This window comes from Aphelocoma coerulescens, chromosome 4, assembly GCF_041296385.1.
Source record: "Aphelocoma coerulescens isolate FSJ_1873_10779 chromosome 4, UR_Acoe_1.0, whole genome shotgun sequence".
NCBI classification, from domain to species: Eukaryota; Metazoa; Chordata; class Aves; order Passeriformes; family Corvidae; genus Aphelocoma; species Aphelocoma coerulescens.
In genome coordinates this window covers 66,928,560-66,950,596 of record NC_091017.1, presented here as the reverse complement: position 1 = coordinate 66,950,596, position 22,037 = coordinate 66,928,560, and the positions used below count along the sequence as shown (strand labels likewise).

General features: G+C 39.8%; 1 protein-coding gene across 4 annotated transcripts in view; it reads right to left on the bottom strand.

The window, feature by feature from the left end:
• The window catches only part of EVC (EvC ciliary complex subunit 1), a 50,958-nt gene that overhangs the window by 10,084 nt on the left and 18,837 nt on the right, over positions 1 to 22,037 (bottom strand). For all 4 annotated transcript variants that reach the window (XM_069014468.1, XM_069014469.1, XM_069014470.1 and 1 more), the window contains 5 exons: positions 21,143 to 21,291; positions 18,282 to 18,380; positions 9,745 to 9,957; positions 1,859 to 1,968; positions 1,047 to 1,257 (listed from right to left, as the gene is read on the bottom strand). In XM_069014468.1, the coding sequence (XP_068870569.1) occupies positions 1,047 to 1,257; positions 1,859 to 1,968; positions 9,745 to 9,957; positions 18,282 to 18,380; positions 21,143 to 21,291 (782 nt within the window). The remainder of the gene's footprint in view (positions 1 to 1,046; positions 1,258 to 1,858; positions 1,969 to 9,744; positions 9,958 to 18,281; positions 18,381 to 21,142; positions 21,292 to 22,037) is intronic.

Genomic DNA, 22,037 nt, shown 5'->3' with positions numbered 1-22,037 from the left:
GCAGTAATATGCACTTGTATTTTATTATTTTTATTTTATTTCTTCTGAAGGTTAATGAGGTTTTTAAGGTTTTCAAAATTAACAGGAAACTGCTTCAATTTACATTTTTCAAATATGAAAATGGCAGGACACAGATTTTCCTTATTTCTCTTCCACATGGAGATTGAGGGTTTGTATTATGCAAATCAAAATTAGAGGGATACAAAATTTTATCTCTCGGCTAATTACACAGCAACAGCATGGAGCATAGAGCTGCAATGTGTTTGATGGGTTCAACCCATATGTGCAGCAGCAGTGGGCTGGGCAGGGGCTATCACTGACACCTGCTGGGAATGAAATGTGGTGTTGTTCTATGTAAATATCCAATGTAGGTAATTAAATAACCAACAACACCTAATAGATCAACACTAAAAACCAGTCACAAACAGATGTGAAAGTGACCTATGGGAATATCATGTCTAAAAATCCCTTAAACTTTCTTTTGTCTTCTTGACCTACAGTAACCAGATAATTTGGAAGGATTGGGAACATGCTGAGCTTCTTATGGACAGATAAAGAGAAAAAAGAATGAAAAATTATGAGAGTATAGAAGAACTTGGTGTGGTAGGAGTAAGAATTTCTTTTAATGCTCAAGCAAGTGCTTCTCAAGTGCATATTATGATCCCCAGCAGAATTAGTACAAGTTTCTCTTTCCCTGAAGCAGTAGCTTTGCAGAAAACCTTTATATATGTCGGCATCCTTCCCTTCTTGCATTAGTATTTTCATATAAATAAATTGCTAGATAAGCTTGCTATGATGAACATCACAGATTGCTATACACTAGATAAAGTATCAGCGATTTTAAAATGTCTGCCCAAACTACAACAGGCACACTCAGGGACCTCCTATGCCAGCAATGGGCACATTTTTGACAGAGAACATTTTTCTTCCTCCTTGGAGCTTGAACCTATTTTTTTTCTGGTTTAGATCTTCCATAGCTACTTCTAATGCCAAATATCACAGCATATGAGACCTCTGGAGACAACCCACCTGAACACTGTACCTACCACTGCCTTCTGTAACTGCCACTGGTCCTCATCTTGGCACAGGGAGGATCCCTTCTGCAGGGTATGTTGCTCTCTCAGCTCCTGAAGAGAGCTCTTCTTTCTGGACAGTCTCATGCATGCCAGGGCTGCCATTCCAACTCTTCGGAAGGTTAACCTTCTGAGTACTGAACACAGCAGAAGCTGGTGTTTTTGCAGTATATAGCTAACAGACCTGTAAAAGGACCATTAAAAATCCATCAGTGAAGCTGCCTGCTGGTTTGGCACACCTATGTTCAGCAAAGTCATTGCTTAAAGATGACAGGAGTTATTCTTCACTCTGTGCAATGTCTTTTTGTACAAAGCATGGCTTGGAAAGCTGCTCAGGTGTAAAGAATGGGTATTGCTGTGTTACACTTCAAGTTCTGTCACACTGAAGTTAAATTAAAATGAAAACAGAAATAAAAGTTAAATAACCATCGATAAACTGCTGGAGTGAACATTTTATTTTGCAGAAAATGCAACTCCAGTGTGACATAGGGAGTGCAGAGAGAGGGTGGTTCAAGACTAGAAACCACTCACAAACACAGTAAATAAAGCACACCAGCGAAAAATCGCGTAAGACAATTTTTTCTAATTTCCAGGAGTCGCGATATGTCTGTTCTTTTTAAACCTGCTTTTGATACTCAAACAAAAAACTAGAGCAATTGCCTCTCTGTCTGAAGGTGCTAATAATCCTTCAGCACTACTTTCCACAATTTAATGTACTCATGTTTTTATCTGGGCATGCAACAGTGAAGTTTTACCCCTCTGGTCATTAATGAAACTGTGCTTACTCATCACTGAGGCATCCTAGTCGGCTTATGACACCTTGAATTATCTTCTCTTGTTTCTCAGACAGGTGCTTTTGCATCACAGCAGACAGAGCATATTCTGTTATCCAGAGCTAAAAGCAGGGAAAAGAATTATAAGAAACTCCGATTTCAGTCAGTCACTGCATTAAGAAACAAGGGTTTATTTTGCTAAAAAAATCATCCCCTGCTTTCAAAAACAAACTCATGTGGAATTAAAATTATTCTACTTAGGAATATTTTTTTCCATTATCAAAATCTTAAACAAAACTCACTGAAAAGCTTTGCACTGGTTTGGATCAGCCCTGAGCTGTGTCTCCTACAGGTTTTTTGGTTTCAAGAAAAAAAGAACAATATAGCACAAAATACTGCATCGACTCTTATCAGCAGGTTGCAGTAGGCTTTTTATTTGTTTTTTTCTTTTTACTAGTAGAGAATGTAGTTTTTATTTTCAATGAATAAAGATATCACCTTCCATCACACTTTTGCCATGGTACACAGTGCTAATAGTTGAAAATGGAGATTACATGAATAGGTAAGTATATGGACTGCAAGTTCACAGCTCCTTCAGTATGATATTTAGATCAAAGAATTTAATCTTTAAATGAGTTTTGATGGATTTTCCATTAGACTGTAAACTTCTGGAGATATGACTTAAGATTTTGTTTAGTACATTGCCAGAATTTAAGGAATTGTTAAGTCACAAGCTGAAATATTTGCAAGGCTCAAACTCTTACTGTAAGATAAAGAGTATATTTTAGGCTACTGACAGCTGAATAAAAGCAGGTTGCCTGCTGATGTATCCAGAGCCCTAAATTAAATATAATAGCCAGGGTGTCTGACAGTTCCACTTTGTGTTCCAGAATCAGTCAGAACACGAGGGACTAAATTTTCAATTATTTCATATAGGTAGGTTTCACTAGATCAGTATGTCCACCAAAGGATTAGATGTTGTCCTAGTTGCAGGAGGGGGTGAAGCTTAGCATGGTGTGGGCACATCCAAGCTGTTATTCTACACCACCCACATCACACCTGTGGGAGTGGTTTTGGGGTGAAAATGAGCACACTGCCAGAAGTGGGCACCATTTTGCCTCTCTCTCTCCAGCATGAAGGTGTCACATTACCCCTGCAGATCCAGCCCCTGCTGGCACCCCTGCTTCCCCTCCTGTTTTCTCCGAACGTGGCTGCAGGACGTGGTGCTGGAAGGACAGTGGCAGCAACGCTCATCAACAGCAGTGCTGAACCGACAGCGCCGGTGTAGGTGATGCCTTAGGTTTTAACTTTCATATTTTTCAAATTCTGTACTGCCTAGTGTGTAACTCTGAAGTTTCTTGTAGCCTGTAAATTTCTGCACCCTCGTGCTAGGTAGACATAACAAAGCCTCTCCAAGCCTGCTCTCCAAGGACACCCAGACCATCCTAGGCCCAAAAAGTATAAACCAAAAAGCCTCTAAAGGAGGGGCAAGATGAGGGGAATTACATCATTAAACTGAAGCTTTAATTAGAGAATTAACCCTGATATGCAAATGAACCAAACCTATAAAAGTGTGAAGAACTCCTGACCTGTTTTCCATCTTGGGGTCCATCTTGGCAGTAGCTTCTGGCTCCCCAGGGGGCACCTTTGAAGGCCTTTCAAATAAATACCTACCTTTATTCCCTTACTCCTGTCTAATCTCTGTTTTTAGGAGGCCTCTCAAAGCATCATAGCGGCTGCCATGGGGAAAGGACTGGTGGGGTCGAACCCCAGTCCAGTTGAGGGGAGCCCTGCTGACAACAGCTGAGCTGAGCCTGGGCCAGCTGAGCTGAAAGGAGGTGGCAGAATGGTTGGAAAAGAGGCAATGACCTGCAGGACCACCTCCAGCGCAGTGGGGCGGAGAAACAGCGGTACAGGCACCTGTGCAGAACTGAGCCCAGCAGAGCGGCGGCACAGCCTGACTCAGGGCATTTATTTGTCACTGGCTTTCATTGTTTCAGGCTGGGGGGTGTGGGAGATGTTAGCCATGGGAGTTCCCTTGTCACCCTGCCTTTGTTCCCGACGGCCACGTGGGCGGTGTGTGGGAATGATCGCCGTATTACCTCGGTCTGGGGAAGCCAAGTGGACGTGACCTATGGGAAGCCTCTGCCATCTGCTTTGTTCTTCTCAGTGGTGAACACCTTTCTGCTGGGTAAAACACCTCTTTTTGTATACCTCTGCTACAATATTGCTGTTATTATTGTACATTTCTTAGTCCATGGCTTTGTGCTTTCAGTAAATTGTTATTTCAACCCATAGTCCCTGCTTTTGCCACTCCCTTACCGGAACAGGCAGGGGAAGGGGAGTGGCTCACTTGGAGTTTAATTTCCATCTGGTGCTAAAACCAGCACAAATGTGTAATTGCACAATTGCTAGTGTTAGAAATTAGGAGTGGTACTGGGCCTCCTTGCTGGATACGAGTCTTTTCCTGGGGAAGCAGTGATCTGTGCAGGAGAGGGACTTTCTCTGTGAGCACAGAATGAACTCCCCCAGGAAGTGTAGAACATCAGAAACCTCATCATCTTTGGCATCAAAATAAAAATGTATTTCTTTCATGGCTAGCACCTTCTCTGTAGTATACACAGTGACACATCTAACTGACCTCTCTCCATGTAGAAAACCTTACCAAAACACATGTACCTGAGCAGGATGCCTGAATTGGATGGGCAGGCAGTCAACAACAAGTGACAGATGGGACGAGCGCAGCTGGGCATGAAAAGCACAGCCCAAAAGTCTGCATGGCACCAGAGACCCACTAGGCTGCTCTTGGCAAGAGCCTCAGATGTACCTGTGTAGACAGATCTCAACTGATTTGAGTCTATGTGAGTCTGATAATCACAGAGCATGGCTGAGCACAGTGTCTTCTCTGATTGCATGCTGCAAGCATCAAACTATGGTCTATAACATCTCCAGGTATCACCATGACAGATGGCAAAGACTTGCTTGAAGTAATAATTGTATCAGCATTTCCCTTTAGCAGCTCTGTGGATATGGCTTCTAGTGCACCTCTCTGCACATGCCTTGTAGATCCATCACATTGTGTACTTTAATGTCTCTTTCAGCAGTTAAAAGAAAGTCTGAAAATGACCTTTTACTTTCCAGAAGTATTTTTATTTCCAATGAGAGACTGGCTGTGGTTCAGGTGTGGGTTTCCATCATTTTTGGAGACCTGATTCCTGAGAATTCACTGAGAAGTTGTTCTTGAAGGGCAAGTCAAACAGCATGAGGGTATATATCACCAAGAGACAGAAGATAGGAGATGATATCTGAATACAATTGGAATGGTAAATGATATAATACTGCAGCCAAGAACCCAAAATATAACACCTCATTTGCTATCAGCATACCCTATCCAAAAAGGCACTCAGTGATAACAAGGACAGTGCTTCTTGCAATTGTTCTTTACTTCTGTTTATGAAGAAACAGCCTAGTTCTGTAGTAGTGAAGAGTTTCTTCTAAAGAATGAGTCACCTTTTCCATTAAGAGTGCATTTGAGGTAATCTGTATGCAGAATTTATAAAATGTCTCTGCACCTCCCTGAGACCAGTGGGAAACTGAGAATACAGCAGAAATTCTTCCAGCACACTGTTATTAAACTGAACAGTAAAAGTCCCTCAGTCGTGTAAGTAGTAAGAGAACAAGAGGAAAGGAGGGGGATTATTACATATTTATGATGAGATGATAAATAAGGAAGACTGAGAATTAGATCAAATACTAACCCAGTGTTTTGTCTCAAAAAGGCCATTAGGAAGATGATCAAGATGGAAAGGATCAGATGGAATAAACAGAATATTGTATGTTGTATTGGAAGTAACACTTAGGCAGCTCACTGGGATGGGCTGGCAGAGCTGGGTGTTTTCCACCTCCATAATACATGAAGACCTCACACATGCAGGCAGAAATGCGACAGCAAAGATTCTCTGGGAATGCTGAGGCTGCTGGCTTGTGGCTGAAAACCAGCAAAACAGAGACAACTACTTTTTCAGGCCAGGTGGCAAGGTCAGGCTGTGTGCTTGCATATTCCAATGTTGGGTCAAGTCACCAGGCATGTCTCCAAGCTTTCCTGTTCTTGGGAATAGCCTTACTTTGCTCAAAGACAAGTTGTAAGGAGGGGACAAACTCATGCTGCTGCACAGACTTAGTGACTGGAACAGAGCTCAGGCTCTCTGAATCCTGCATTCAACCAGTAAAACCAGTGAAAAAAGTATGGTAAATGGGGAGTAAAGCTCTAATGAATGTCTGGCTTCTTAAAGTGTTATTCCAATCACTATGAAAAAATAAACCAGAGAAAGTGTTAAAATGCCATGTCAAAACTGGTAAGCAGATGCCAGTTCTTTCTGGGTGTCAAGCAATGATGTGGGAACAGATAGAAATCTCATCCCATTTTTATTCTGTAAGCTTCCAAGTATTTTGCTTTTTGGTCACAAGTCCATTACGAGACCTTCTGAAGCACTGCTGAAGTTAAGTATTACTCTCTGGCAATAAAGGTGAGGAATTTGCCTCTCATTTCTGATTTGACATCTTTAGCACAGATTGTTCAGGGAATGAAAGTGATTTCTCTATCCCAGCCTGTAGATGGGGTGCGAAGCCCACTGACTGCCAAGTGAGTCTCAGCCTGGTGCAGGAGGCTGCTCCCTGAAACTGCTCTCTACAGAAAACATGAGCTAGGGACTATGTGGGAAAATTCTCAAAATTTATTTTCATTAGTCATTTATTCCCATTTGCCTCACTCATATCCTCAAGCCTATAAAGCAAAGTTATATATGAAACTTATTTTTTTCTTTTCAGTTGTAAAAGTGATTCTTTTCCCCCAAAGAACATCATATTCCAGACTCATATAAATGCTAGGAAATATAATCTAAAAAAAAGGTGGTTCAAGTAAAAAGGAAAAATGTCTTTTAGAGCCACCTTAAAAAGCACACTTAAATACCCTGGTGAAAAGTCTTCTGGTGTTAAGACTTCCCAAGCTTATAAAGCAGGTGACTGTGTAACTCTCAGCATAGCACATTTATCATGAGGCAAATGAAAGACATATCTCCTGCTGCAACATGCCTGACAATTTAAAAGGCCTGTCAATATGACTGCTGAATTATGGATCTTTTGTCACCATCAGCACTCTAACATCTATGGGATCTCCCAAATGACATAATCACCTGTCACAAGCGTCCAATCTCTCGTTTTCTTACGGTGGAAACTAAGTGCTCCTTTTCGTAGGATGCAAGTGTCAGCTTTTTTCTTAAATGTTCAAGCTGCTGTGTTTATACTAGGAAAGGGATAAGAAATGCACTTTGCATTTGAACATAGTATAATGGGTTGTGATGTTTTTCAGAATCATGAAAATTTGCCAGCCTAGCTTTGGTGGATTAGCTATCTCCCTGCATGCTCTCTTTGGAGATAAAGCAGATTTTTTTCCAGTTTAGCTCAAATCGTTTCCAAAAAGCCACAAGCACTAAGTTAAAATAGGTACTTAGGCTCCTGCACAGAATATTGTTTTGAGGAGTCATAAGATGAATTTCTCACTAAGAGAAACTCTTATCTCTTCTTGGAATTTATCCTGCAGAATCACTTGTCCTTAGGACAGCTCTGTCTGCCATTCAGGAAATTTTTATATTGAATAAAGCCCAACTGCAGTGCTAGTGAGTCAGAGACCAATGGGAGAGCTCTGTCATTGCTAAGTTAATTCCTCTATAGCTCTATAACTCAGTAATTACTGTTAATTATGTCAGCAAACTCTTTATTGTTTTATTTTTTAAATTTATTTTTAGCTAGGAAGTCATCTGCTTTACATTATAAATGCTAGGGTACACTGAAAGTGACAGGAAGTCAATTTTCTAATTTAAATAACCTATGCTTGGGCATGACCAGAACACCTGAATTCACATACAATGAATCCATCAAACAGTGCTGCCCTAAGAGCTATTACCTAGCAGCTGAGGGCTGGAGATGAACTAATCCCTTAAATCCTTTGAGAAAAACTCCCAGGGTATGGTTCCTCCACTCAACAGTGTGCCCAGTGATAGCAAGAGAGGAATGTACAAACAGCATTTCTGGACCAAAATGTCAGACTTGAGATGTCCCCTTCTGTGGTGAGCCTCTTGTTTGTTAAATGCATCCTCTCTGGCCCTGAGTGAGGGCTGAGGTTCAGTGGGACAGTGGCAGGGCCACAGCAGAGGTGCCCTAATGTGCACTCTGACATGACATTATTCACAAGTTGCACACCAGAACCTCCTGCTTCTCTGTGGTTTTTTTATAACAGCAAATACCACCACAGTGCTTAGGGCTCTGTGCACTATGAAATGTGCTCATAGTTCACCTACCAGACCAGGCTGCTCAGGCCATGCACATACAAGGACAGGTGATTTGTGAACCCTTGTGAAAATGAACAGCAAGGTTTAAACTTGACAAGGCAGGTATTCAATCTATTCCTTGATAAAAAGGGGCAAAATAATTTTAAAAAAAATTGAGGTCAGACATTGTTTCATTATTTACCGAAGGTACATGTATGCCAAAATCAAACACTAAATGCCAACCAGCAGTCCTGGAAAATATAAATGCCCACCATTAACTAAGGATGTGAGGAGACCCACTGGCATGAGTGGTTGGTCCCAAGCACAGTTTAGTTTAGTTTAGTTTAGTTTAGTTTAGTTTAGTTTAGTTTAGTTTGCTAGATAGCCCTGTGACACCAAAACAGAAAAACAGAATTTTTTTTCAAAACAGGTCAGTTACATTAAGGAAATATAAAAAGATCAGGGAGGTGCATGTTGCATAACTCCAGCTTAAGGAAGATATAGAAGAAAAAAAGAAAAAAAATTAAAAATTTTACTTTTGTATTTCCAAGGGTGTTCTAAACCCACTGGTTAGCAAACTAGTCTGCCAGATTTACTGGGAAGCACACAGTTTCCTGAATCACAGTGTTTTACAGTAGAATCCTAAATATGAGGGGTGAAAAGGTTGAACACCTTAACGCAAGTTGTAATAATTAGGGACTTGCTCAGTATCTCATTAAGAATATACTGGATTATCTAGGCACTTTGCAGAATGAGGGAAAGGGAAAATATGGTTCTGCCAGTGTTAAAGAAATCTGCCAACCTTTTATTTAAGAAGCTCCAATTACTCTATACACTGCAGCACACACTTAACATTTAGGAAAGGACACACCTTTGAATAGAGAAGGTCTTTCTTTGACTAAGCTCTGTGAGAAGCAATGTTAACAGAGACACAGCACTGCATTAATAAACTGAAGGTACATTTGAGTCCCAGGCTGATGCTAAAGACATCTGCCTCTGCATTTACTCTTGCTGCTTTTCTCCTCTGGTGTCACTGTCCCCTGTGGGGGGCACAAACAGAGCAGGAAAGCTGGATGTGTGTTTTTTCACCTTCTCAGAGTAGAGAAAGTTTATAAAAGTAGGCGTCATATGTTTCAAATTTTATAGTATTAATACATAAAAATTAGTCAGAAATATTTATCATTGCAAGGCTTCCTTGTCTGTAAACTGTATCCATATGTACCCCCTCCAAACAGACCTGGTGAAGGCTTTTTTGAACTGTTTCTGTAAATGCTCAAGAGTTGAGGACTTCAGACAGCAGCCTTGCCAAAAAGTGTTTATGTGCTGACAAAGCTGTCAAACACTGTGGACAGATGTTCAGTACTTACATGACTCCTCTATGGAAGCCTACATGCACAGCATATGTATTCACTCCATGCTGCAGGTAACACTGCCCCTCCTGAGCCTGGAGCTGTGTCCGGACCAGGCTATATATTTATACACACAACACTGCCCACAGGTAAGTATCTTGATCATTTTTTTTCATATCCCGTTTTTAGACCCTGAGGTCCCAAAACATAACTTGAATCTTACTTCTTTTTCTTGCAATAGCTGCTCCTGGAAAAGCTTCCAGCGTCTCTGGCGGTGGTTCTCCCATTTCTCCAGCTGAGGGACCAAATTCTCTTGCCATTCCTCTTTCAGAAGCTCACATTCTCTTACAGAGAGGCCCGTCACCACAGGCAGGGTCCGAAGAAACAGCTCCATCACCAACTCTGCTAAAGCATGGGAAGCTTTAGAGTACAGTTCCTAACAGAGGGACAGAGAGGGACAGAAAAAAACAGATGACAAAGTGAACCCCCGGCCCTTTGGAGCTGTTTCACTGCATATTTCATGATGCCAGTGAGGGAACCATGTGAATACACTGGACTGGTGACCAACTCCTACAGCTAAAATCCAATGCCATGAAATCTTGAGTTAAAAAGACCAGGTTTTGTTGAGGGAACAACTTTAATGTTTTGGTTCAAGCTACACAGGGCATTTAAAATGCAACAGTGGCAAGAGTGCATGAGACCCTGAACCCCGTTGATCACATGCGACTGCAGTAGAAAAGAACATCCCATTTTACTGGCTGCAGTGGTATGCTATAAAAACCCCTACTTTATAAGTTGCTGTGGAAACAATCCAACGTAGCACAACACCTCATAGGCACATTTTCACAGGTGCTGATATGAAATGAATGAAGAAAGAAGGAAGAGTTAAAAGGGACAGTACGGCTTTCAGCATGACAAAAGTGACATCGGTCGTGTCAATAGTTGGTACTTTAAAATATGACACTCTTCAGTGCCTGAAGAACAGAATTATTCAAATCCATCCTGATGCAGAATAGTTTCAAGCCTAGGAAAACAAACATCTTCTGATGGTTTTAATGAAACTAGTCCCATATAAGCAGTTTTTAACTGCTGAGGCTGTTTCACTCACAAGAAGCATTGGGGTGATTTAGTCAGATGGCATCCATCTAAAAACTCTGTTCTAGTTTCACTGTCAAATACACAGTGGTGATAGGAGCTGTGCTGGCAAACTTGGTACAATTTGAGGTAATTCTTGGGGAGAAGGAGTGGGGACAGGTAGCTTTCCCAGCTGAAAAGGGAACAAAAACACACTGGAAAGTCACATGGACACTGCAGTATTCCTGCAGGATGATGAGCTATTTTTGTGTGAGCTCTGCATGATCCTACCAGTCCAAAAAGCTTTACTGCCTAGCTGGGCTTGCTTTCATTGCAAACCAGTGTTAACCCTCTTGAAAACACTTACAGTTCTTTCTTTTCTTTAACATATTGATAATATTTTTAAAACTCTTAAGGATTCCTGTTACAGGAACAAATCAGGTCTTCCACTGCTGCCCTCTTTTAAATACAGCTTTAATTACAATTTCTTAGATTATCAAAATCTAGAACCTCTCAGTAGAAACAGAGGGATATTTATCTAGATGTCAAATATGTTTGTCTTCAGCTCACAGACAAGAAAAGTTCAAGTGAACTTTTTTTTGGGGGGGGATGACAACATACACTGCTATAATGTACTATTGTGTGAGAGCCCATTCCAACTGCTAGATATTGAATCATAAAACAGAAAATACTAAAGAATAATAATAAAGAAAACTCCACAAAAACCAAAAGAGGATGTTAAAGTGCAAAGACAAGAACTCAGAAATAAAGACCAGAACGTAGGTTCAGTGTGAAATGTAATTCTGTGCCCCCATAACAATAAATTTGGGGTTCATGTAATGTTTCCACAGCACCTTTAGCTGTTCCATGTTTAGGTTTATGAATATCCCTTGAACTGATTGATTTCTAAAAAGTATTTTATATTTCTCATTTATTGTAAAATATACAAGCTGTGCACTGAGTACTAAATTATTATTTTCCTCCTATGATCCCTCTAGGATGCTAATCACCATATTAATTAGCTGTTTCACAAACAATAAATAGCTCAACAGTTCCCTGCAGTAACCTCTTCTTATGGATAAAACTGAGGCACAACACTACAAAATGTGTGCACTACACCTTTGAGATGAGCTGTCTCAGCTCCTTCCACTCTTACCTGTTTAAAGAAGGCAGGATTTTCAGAATCCAGCTCCCCCATTGGCTTTCTTTAATCTCAAAGTATTCTGAATTCTTTCAAATTGGACTATGGCTATTTGAAACTGGGTACTGGGCATGAGTATGAGAATTAATAGTCAGAGACCCAACATAATAACCTAATTTCTGATACTACTTTTCCCATTTCTAGTGATTGCTCAAAATCTGGACATGACAGTATCATTAAGGTAGCATTTGCATCCTGTTTGAAGGATTATTTCCCCAACATCCACTAGTTACAAGTTCCTGTTACAAGAGGCAGGATTTATACCATCCTAAACATCTGTGTAGTTGTGGGCCTGGCTTAGCTTGGCAAAAGCAATGCCAAATGGTTTGTTTGAATTCTCTCTTCTGCTGTTACTTTAAAATCCAAGTCTCCAAGTTCTCAGATTTAACATAAACTCAAAGATACTGTATTTCTAACCTACATATCCCATACAACATTTAAAGAATAATGGCTCTATCTCTGTAAACCATCTCTCCTCTGAGCTTTACCAGCCCTTCAGGACAAGTTAATTCTCCTGCCTTTACTGCGTGTTCGGTGATGTAAGAATTTCTATTGGGTTTGAAATAGTTTAGAAGCAGTCTAGAGGAGTCTGTGGCATTTCTATTGCAGTATCAAAAGATCTCAGGCACAGTGTTAAGGAATTCTATTCTTAAACAATGGCAGCTAAATCCCTTTTGAACACATTTTGCTGTAGAACTGATAGCATTCCCCTGGCATGCTCACAGCTCTGTGTTATTATTTACCAGGAAATACTTTGCACAGAACAAAAAGATGGTATTTTTTTCCTTGTTGTCAATGCCATTTTGTTCTGCGTGTACCCCCTGCATCTTCAAATTATACTGCATACTTACCTTTGGCACTACCACAGTGGGGACATAGTTACTGAAGAAAAATGTGATTAGGTCCTGTTCCCACAAAATTACTGTAATTAATTAAATTACCTGTATCATCTCATTAATGTGATGGGCCAAATCACATGGACATCAGAGCCCAGGCAGTCCTTGCATGCCATACCAAACAGGACAGCATGCTGTACCCAGAGGCCATACCACAGGGACAATATAGTGGCCATGCTGTTTAATGCAGTGCTTGAAAAAAACGTGGTGGAATGGCCTTTTAAAATTTGGTAGGGGAAATACCAAGTCTACATTTAGGAAAGATTGCAGATGTGATTGAATTCTACCCAGAGACTCAAGCTAACAAAATATTTCAAAACTATCTGTACTCCAAGGAATGTACTTGATTTCGAACTGCAATAAAGTCTGTCTGTGAGCAGGGATGGCACACTATTTATTATAAAACTTATTTTCTACAGGAAAGAAAAGGAAAATCAGTACTGCTTCCAGGATCTTATTTTTGGACTAGAGCCTCTACAAATATTTTTTTACAAGCTTCCTGATATGTCATCTCTTGTTTTTAGAGCTTTGACTTAATGAAATTTATTCAAATTGATTCCATTAATAGAATAGCTGATTGCAGGATTGAATGAACCTGTTTGTAGTACCTGGCAGTCAATCTCTAAGCTTTTCAAAAAATCCCCAGAGAAATACATCAAGCATAAAGAAATACCATGGGGTATACATGGAAATAAAATGGGCTTAGATTAAAATGCTGAGTGTATCTGAATTTTAAACAAGGCAATAAATACATAATTTTGTCAACAACCAGGGGAAATACTAGCTTATCAGATTTCACTCAAAGAACAATATTAATTCTCCCCCTTAAACCTAAATGATTAAAAGGCTCCTACATATAGATGAGCAAATAGTGAAACGGTGAAGCAGGAAAATGTATTTAGAAAGGCTGGTTGTAGTTTATTTACATGCTAGCCACTGAAAAGTATATATTATCTCAATGAGGAAACTGCACATCTATTTGTTAACTTGTGATAGAACATTTTGTTAAAGGAATTAAAGTATCTGATTAAAGCTGTAGAACACTGTTGCATGTGTCCCCAGAAGCTCAGTGGCTAGGACACTTGGTTAGGAGGTAAGAGATTCATCTCCCAACCCATGATGTATCTCACTAAAGACAGAGATTCAATACTCAGATCATACATCCCATAAAAGCATCAAAAATTCTGGGACACTGGACACACACACCACTGACCACTAGAAGATCCTTCACATACACTCAGAAGATACACTCACTCTGAATGGGGAAAGCTGATTGCACGCACTTCTCTCTTCCGTGTGAAGAATTCTGGAATGCCAGGTGGAAAATGAAAACATTACCTGCTTTTAAGCATCCTAACATCAATACAACACAGGGACACTGAAGTCATCCTTAGCATAAGTTAATAAAAAGCCCCACTTCTTGATTTTCATGCATTTAAAATGGAGGTTTATTAAAATTTCAGTCTTGCCCCCTCACTGGTTTTTGATTTATTCAGAAAGCAGTTTCAATCTTCTCTTCTGGTACTCCCTTTTTAGAAAAGTGCCTTTCTGGATGAGGTTATGTCCTTCATGACATCTAACTATTAAAAAAATGTGAATCCACATAGTGATAAAATACATTTTCTTATGCAGTAAGGCAAGAGGAAAACTTCAGAATGAAAGCTACCCATATCAGACATCTTGCATCAGCTTTGACTGAAGTGACCAAAACAAATCTAACAGTGCCCAAACTCAGAACTAGAATGAGCTCGCATGCTAGGAGTTCAGAAATTTAATCTATCAGATGATGCTGTCTTTTTGGGGTAAGTCACAGAGCAAAAATTTCAAAAGTCACCTTTTGAGGTGGTCTCTTGATAGGGATTTCCACCTGAGACAAACTGAGTGACTCCCCTTAAAAAGATGTCAGCTCTTGGTACCCAAAAATGCAGTCCAGCACCCCTAACCATATCTCATGTTAACAAAATTACATAAGGAAAGTAATGGAAGAGTAAGTCTCTAAGAATCTGTACTTTTTATCTTGTCAAAAATATTTTTTCTCCCTTTTATTAACATAGGAAAAATCAAATACTTTTCCTCTAACTCACATTTATGTCTACCCATTCATAAAATGTCTACTGCCTTGCCCATTGATAACACTCAAGACTTAATAGCTTTTAGTCTAAATTCCTGTGCATTTCATTCCTGTGTCAAGTCAAATGAAATAACATTCTGGTGAACTACTATCAGCAAAGGGGAATTATAAATAACAATAAATTGTGTTTTTATGGTTTTGAAATAAAGGCAGAGGAAAAAGACCTATCTTACCACTTACTATGTAATTCCTAGCTGTTAATTGATTTCCTTTGTGCAATCAGCATGTCTGTTTTCTCAATAATGAACTATTATCCCCCAACCTCTTCACTTCACCTTTCCCTACTGAAATACATGGGTAGTTCACAAAAAAAAAAAAAGAAAAAAAAAAGAAAAGGGGAAAGATTAAAGGTTGGTGACTATCTGATATGCTGAACTTGAGACTTGAGATAGCCATTCATCTTTTCATGAGGAACAGAACAGGGCAGGGAGTGGGGTGGGTGGTGTGTTATTGGTGTGTTATTGCTGCCATGTAAAAGAAAAATGGTAAAAACTTTGTAACTGAAAAGTTACCCAAGCCAATACAAAACGGTTACTACAGCACAAAATCCCTTGTATACAGGATAACTCTGCAGACCCAGCTCATGAAAATATTAGGCTGAACCATTAGCTCTGCAGTTTTTCCTTCAGTTATGACACACTGTGATAATCAAATAATTTACCCCCATTCTTCAACATGCATTTCAAAAATTAGTTATCCAGCCTGTGTCTAGACACAGACTATTCACGTACAGAACACTATTTTAATCCACTAGTGTGGCTGAAAAGTCCTACACTATCCTGCAAATATAACTCAATCATTCACTTCAGGCATCAACAGATTCCATTGACCTTGGTTAAATAATTTTAATTGATTTATTCATGTGTACACAAAACAAACCTACTCAATTATTCTATGCAAACACAGTCAGCTTCCAGATCATTGAATTTTCACATATTTATTCACCAATTTGGATAATTCTTCGATGTACTGTAGCAGCACAGACTTCCCTAGTGCTAGGGGGTTATAAAAATCTATCTTGATGAACACACAGTCTGTTTAAAAGGTGAAAAATGAAAACCAAAAAAGGCATAGAAATTTGATAAGGGCTTAGAAGAACACTGTGCGAACAAAGTAAGGATCTTCTTCCACAAGGGAGTGGCACTTCTAGGTTAGTGACATCTTTTCTTTTGTTCCTAGAATATTCACTGGTTCCCTGTTCAGTCACATGGTGACCTCTTATATTTTAATATCACCTTTTTCATTGAGATCATCTTTCAACTGCTTCATTTGCAAGGCAAATGACTATCAGTTAAGCTTCAGTGAGTGCAGAGCTTCTGGAAAGGCGACATCAAGCTTTGCAGTGTTTACAGAAGTACCCAAACTAGCTGGTTCTACAAACGACTAAGGTCCAAACCCAGTGGGGACATAGGTCTTGTAGCACAGAGCTGACTACTGCCATGTGAGGCTTGCTGCTACCCAGCTTGTTAATGTCTGCTTGTTTAAGTCTGCTCGAGCTGCAGTCACACAACTGCACTGTGGACTCACAAACCTCTGTCACCTTCCCACTGCTACCCTGCCTTCCCCATTAGTAGCAGCAGCTTCTCCCTACAACAAGCCTGGAGCAACTAAGTGCAGTGGCAAAGCCCTGCTGGCCAGGGAAAGAATCCTGCTTGTACAAGCTGCACTTCTGCTCTGCATGTGTGGTGGAGCAGAGAGGGAAGCAAAGACATTGTGTTTGTGAGATGCACTTCCTTCCTTTAACAGCAAGTCTACTTTTCCTTTTATTCCCCTGGTAATGGAAAGTACTGCACTCTCCCCAGCTGTAGAAGTCAGAACAGCCATTTACCTTCAGTGCAGCTATGCTCATCTGTATTATCTCTTCTTTCTAGCTTACAAGGTATATTCAAAAGCAGCCTCCTCTCCTAAAACAGTTTGTAGTATCTGTATTTGGGGAGAAAGTGCATTTGTTCATTATGTTAAATATCACAGTAAAAATGTTTTTTTTACAGAAAAAAAAGTGGAAATTAAGATTTGTGGACCCTCATTCAACAGATGCCAGTTGGATCACAGCACTTGCAGTTTTTCACATCTGGCAGTATTTGTTTGGGTCTAGTCATAGGAGAGCAGCTGCAATATGGAATACAATGGCCTACAGCTGGGTGAATTGGCAGGGTTCAGGTCTGTGCAGTTCTCCTGGCAACCTGGCACTTCTAGAAAAACTTAATTCACCCAAACCAATTTTTCTTCAGTGGGAAAGAAAACTTAGCTTAGTGTTGAAAGAAATAGGATTTTCAGTCTGGTCTTAGTGTTACTAAAGCAGAGTACATAATAAAGGAAAGCAATATAATTTCAAAAATGAGGTGGAACTGGGCAGGATTAAAAAAAAAAAAATTGTTTATTCTCCAGACTTAACGTGAATTGAGGAAGGGAATGGGAGAGTTAGTAACTATGGACGATGAACTGAGCACAGTAATATCAGAAACATATTGACTTTTCTTATATTACATAGCTTTGTCCAGTTAAGCTACTCTGATTCACTGGTATATACTTCCAAGCAAACCTTTCCTTTCTTCAAAGCAGTAATTTTTCTCAAATTGTCTGTTGCTTGTGCTATTACATAAAACCTTGGCTAAATACAGTGGCTTTGTTTTTATCAAATGAATTTGGAAAACTGCATGTGGACTAGTGCTAATTAAGACTGTACGGGTATATTATCCTTATGTGATAGGGACCACAAGTTTCTACAACATCCTGATCTGGCCATAATTAATCATGACAAGGATCCTGTTGAGCTGAAAGTGGTTAGTTCCAGCTTAATTAAAGGTCACTATTGACTATGGTTTTGGGCTTCACCAGATAGATCACGTTATCATATTTTTTCAGCACAGACAGAAAATAATTAAAGATGATGCAAAAGTATGAAGCACCCAGAATTTTTCAAATCAGTAACAAAAAGATGTGTAAAAATATTATTTACACCAAGGATCTGAACCTATTTCAGGGAACTAACTAGAGCCAAAAAAACTTCTCTGTGAGAAAAAGAGATGAAAAGACTGTATTTGGAGATGTAGTGAAGTTCACTAAGGATAGTATCATCCAGCTACGGTGCAGTAGAGACAATCATGCCACATAAATTAGATCTCCCACCTGGCAGTAATGGCAGACATTGTATGCTCTCAACATTACTGCAGCCTTGTCAGCCACCCAGGCAGCATGTTTTGGCAGACCAAGCAGGCGTTTTCTGACTAATATGAGGTTAGGAAACATAGTGTTTTGGGAAGATAATGGAAAAGGCAAGCTGATACAGAAGACTCTCCTGCCTCCATCTTTTGCTTGGCATCTTTTTCTGGAGCTGCAATCCCTGGAGCTGATCTTTCCTACAATTCCCCAAACATCCCTAAGGCCTGACACTGCAGTGGGGTTAGAAGATCTTTAAAATTAATTTAGCAAATGACATTTGTCACTAGAAGTGGCACCTTGTAGAGTTCAGCGACAGCCTCTGTGCTCTCGAAGTCATCCTCCTCCTCCAGATCCCACTGTGCTTGCCAGTGTTTCTCTATCAGCTCATGGTAAGCCTAAAAGAAACATAGTAAGTATATTTAAATAGCTGAAAAGATCTTAATAGTTTCTTGTGATCCTCCTCTTCCCGTCCCTTATGCCCTTTCTATGTATCATATAACAGTAATTGTTTACCTGAAACAGAAGTAATGTCAGAGGGACATGAAACTTGTTTTACCACCTTAATTTGAGCTTATCCAGTCTTGAGTATAAAATTCCTTAGCCTTGGCAATATGGGGTTAAATAATATGTACATATTACTGCAAAAAAAGTGAAATTACCTGATTTGAAATCTGCTTTCCAGTGTATGACTATCACTACATCATAGCCAGTACTATAAGGTGCAGAACACACCTGGCATCATCATGAGACACCTGAGTTACAGCTGTATCACACTGTACAGGGCTTTTGCACTGGGGTTGGTCACCATGTCCCATGGTGGTACCTAAAAGGCTGATCTATGACTTGGCCCTGACTGGATCCTTGGTCACAGTTTTAAGAGGGATGCGGTTTTTTTCTTCAAGTGAGGACTGTGACTGTGGATGTATTGGCAGGCTCATGGAAGACTGTATTTCACAGACAAAGTCTATCTCAGTCTATAGACTAATGAGTAGCATTATACATAAAGATTCCATATTTTGATTTAAACTGCCAAGTGCTCCCTTTCATTCCCATGATAAATATGGCTTTCTTCATTAGGTTTGTCAATAGAGCTCTTCTAAAGAGGACCAAAGTGACCAAAAACTCTTAATGTACAGATCATTCTTGTAGAGGTAGACTTGAAAATTCACACATCTCATGGAGTCATACTTTATGGCAGAATTTGACAAATTAACTGCTATAACTTGTATGTTCAAAGTGGGTAGGCAGAGCCAGACTGGGTTACAGTAACTGACACTTTATGGTTTGTGCTCTTCATTTATCATTCCTATATTCTCTGCCAGTAAACGACAACATTAAAATGCTCCTTTTCCAACAGAAACATAGACGAAGGAGACAGAATGATACAGGAACTCTAACCTTTACTATGGATCTCATTCTGTCTTATAAAAAAATTGGATCTGCAGCTACTAAATCATTACCACCCTACTTGTGTTTAGAACAATTTCATGTGAATGAAGTTTACTGCAAAATCCACCATCATAATTGGAAACTACTTAAAATTCAGCAGAAAGGTTTGGCAAGGCTGCTACCGTGCTGGTGGGAGCCACTTGATGAGGTGAGGGGAGAAAGGCAGAGAAAAGAAGTGTTTTTGATGGGTACAGCTCTGGGCTGATGGCGATGCTTTGGAACCAATTCCTTTACTGTTGGGCTGGCTGTGAAATTCTGAAACAAACTTAAAACAGCTCCTCAGTGCCAAGTGCATTGTTCTCACAAAATAATTACTGGACTATTTAAGTCAAACCATAGGAGGTACAGGTATATACATTTTTTTTTATTCCTCAAAGAGTTTCTGCAATTAAGACCCCATCTGTTCTGGGACAAAAGACTCTCCCTCTGTGGCAGCAGAAAGGCTTTCATTTCTGACTTTCATAATTTGTACACAGGAATTTCATAATCCTAAAACTCAGCTGTGTTCTATCGTGCAGCATGAAGTGCAAGTTGCCCTTGCTCAGCCTGTCATGAGCAAGCAGATCATTAGTCTACAGTTTAACTAAGCCTACTCGACACCTTTCTAAGGTGTACAGAATAGAGCATCTCTTGCACAAAGCTGTGTGGTTCTACCTTTGTAGGGAAAGGGTCTTAATGCAAAATTTCTAAACTTTCTTAAGTGAATCTAGGATGTGTCCAAGAGTTTCCAATGATGTGTAAGATGAAAATACATTCACAAGTGCACACTGGCTACAAAAATGTGTGACAGAATTATTTGTCACAAGTTTTGAAAAGCCAAAGATGTAAAAAGTACTCTACTTGTTTTGAAGTGAGGTTTTGCCAGGCAGATGTGCATACAGAAACAGTAACTGCATTATCCAATTCATACAGTATAATTAAGGAATATGGCCCTATGGTGCAAAATCACAGTGTTAAGATCAATAAATTTTGACAGTTTGCTGCAGTTGAAATCTCAGTCTTCTCATACAGTAATTTTATCTAAGTTATTAGATTTCATCAAAAGTTTAATGCTGCTGGATGTAACCACTTTCACCTTAAATTATTTCTTTTCATGAAAATTGAGGATTTTTTAAAATTCTTAATAACTTGCGTTTGCAGTTCTCAGCAGTTATTCCAGTTCTGCAGCTCTCAGCATTTACAGCTAAGAACTCTGATTTTGTATATCATTTGGAACAATAATAACAAATCTCTATAGAAAATATGACCAAGAAAACATTACACTGGCCATCGTATATCTTATTAAATTATCATCTGCAAACCTTCTCTAAGGCATCCTGCCAGAGATCATAATTAGTTTTTCCTCTGCTTCTGTGAAATTTGCTAAGTCTTTTGAGCCTTGGTAACCCCACCCATAGAAAAGCAATTAGATCAGTGCAGACTCTTTTCTTCTGTAATGCAGGCCGGATACTTTCCTCCAGGGATTGAACCAAATACACTGTATCTAAGTAAAAGACGTTTTCTACAAAACATGCAATCTTGCATTAACTCCGTTGGCATTCTGTTCCAAGGCAACAACACCAGGGGTTCTGACCCTGTCCACCTGTGCTGCTGCACATGATACTCGGGAGGACTCAAAATTCCCAATTTTATGGAACTGGGAGAAATCTGCAATTCATTTCGCCTTAAAAACTAATAGAACAGTGAAAATAAGCTTTTATTTTCTCACCTTGAGAAAATTCTGAACATCTTCAGTAAGAAAAGTTTTACTAAGAAGACTCTCTTGTTCAGTTTCCTGTCTGCGTTTGAACTCTTCCTTCTTCTTTGCACGGCACTCCAGCCGTTTCAAGATCAGGTCTTTACTTTGTTGCATGCATTCTGGAACATAAACCACAAACAATTAGGTACCACGACTCCACAGGGAGAAAGCAGCATCTGCTACTGACACACAACATAAGCTCACGGAAATCTGTTAGTGAGTGAAACAGACAAGTAATCACCGTGCAGGATTTGAAATTTGCTTCTTACCCTGATGGCCTTTTTAGATGTGAACTTCTAGATTGTTACATGGCACTTAAATCTATCAGGTTTTTTGATTGCTACCATCCTGCACCCTCCCTTCCACTGGTACTGCTTTTTATGCAAAGGCAGTGTGTTAGTCCAAGAAACAGATTCCCTCCTGCAGCACCCCAAACCTCCCTCTCCAGCTTCAGGAAGGTCGGTAAGTGGCTCATTATCTAATTGCAGATATGCAAATCCTGCTGCAAGGACAGGGGCAGTAACATATGGTGGGGAGAAAAGGTCTAAAGCAGTGCTGGTTCAGATTAGCTTGAACTGGCATGCAGCCATACATACCGGACTTTTAAAGTGACTCATCCAAGAACCTGCAGTAGAAGTTGTAAAGGTCCCTCCAATTTTGTGCTAGTACTGTGAACTATTTAGGACTAAATTCCTTCCCTCTTCATTCTCCCTGCAGCTCTAAGTGATATATAAATTCATGAGTCTATCTGGATCCCGGGCTGCCGAGTGCAATTGGTGCTTTAAATGTTCTGCCACTTCACGTCTCATTGCCTGTCCACCTAAGAAGAATTTTATTCATTTCCCCCACTTGCCCTGCCCCAGAG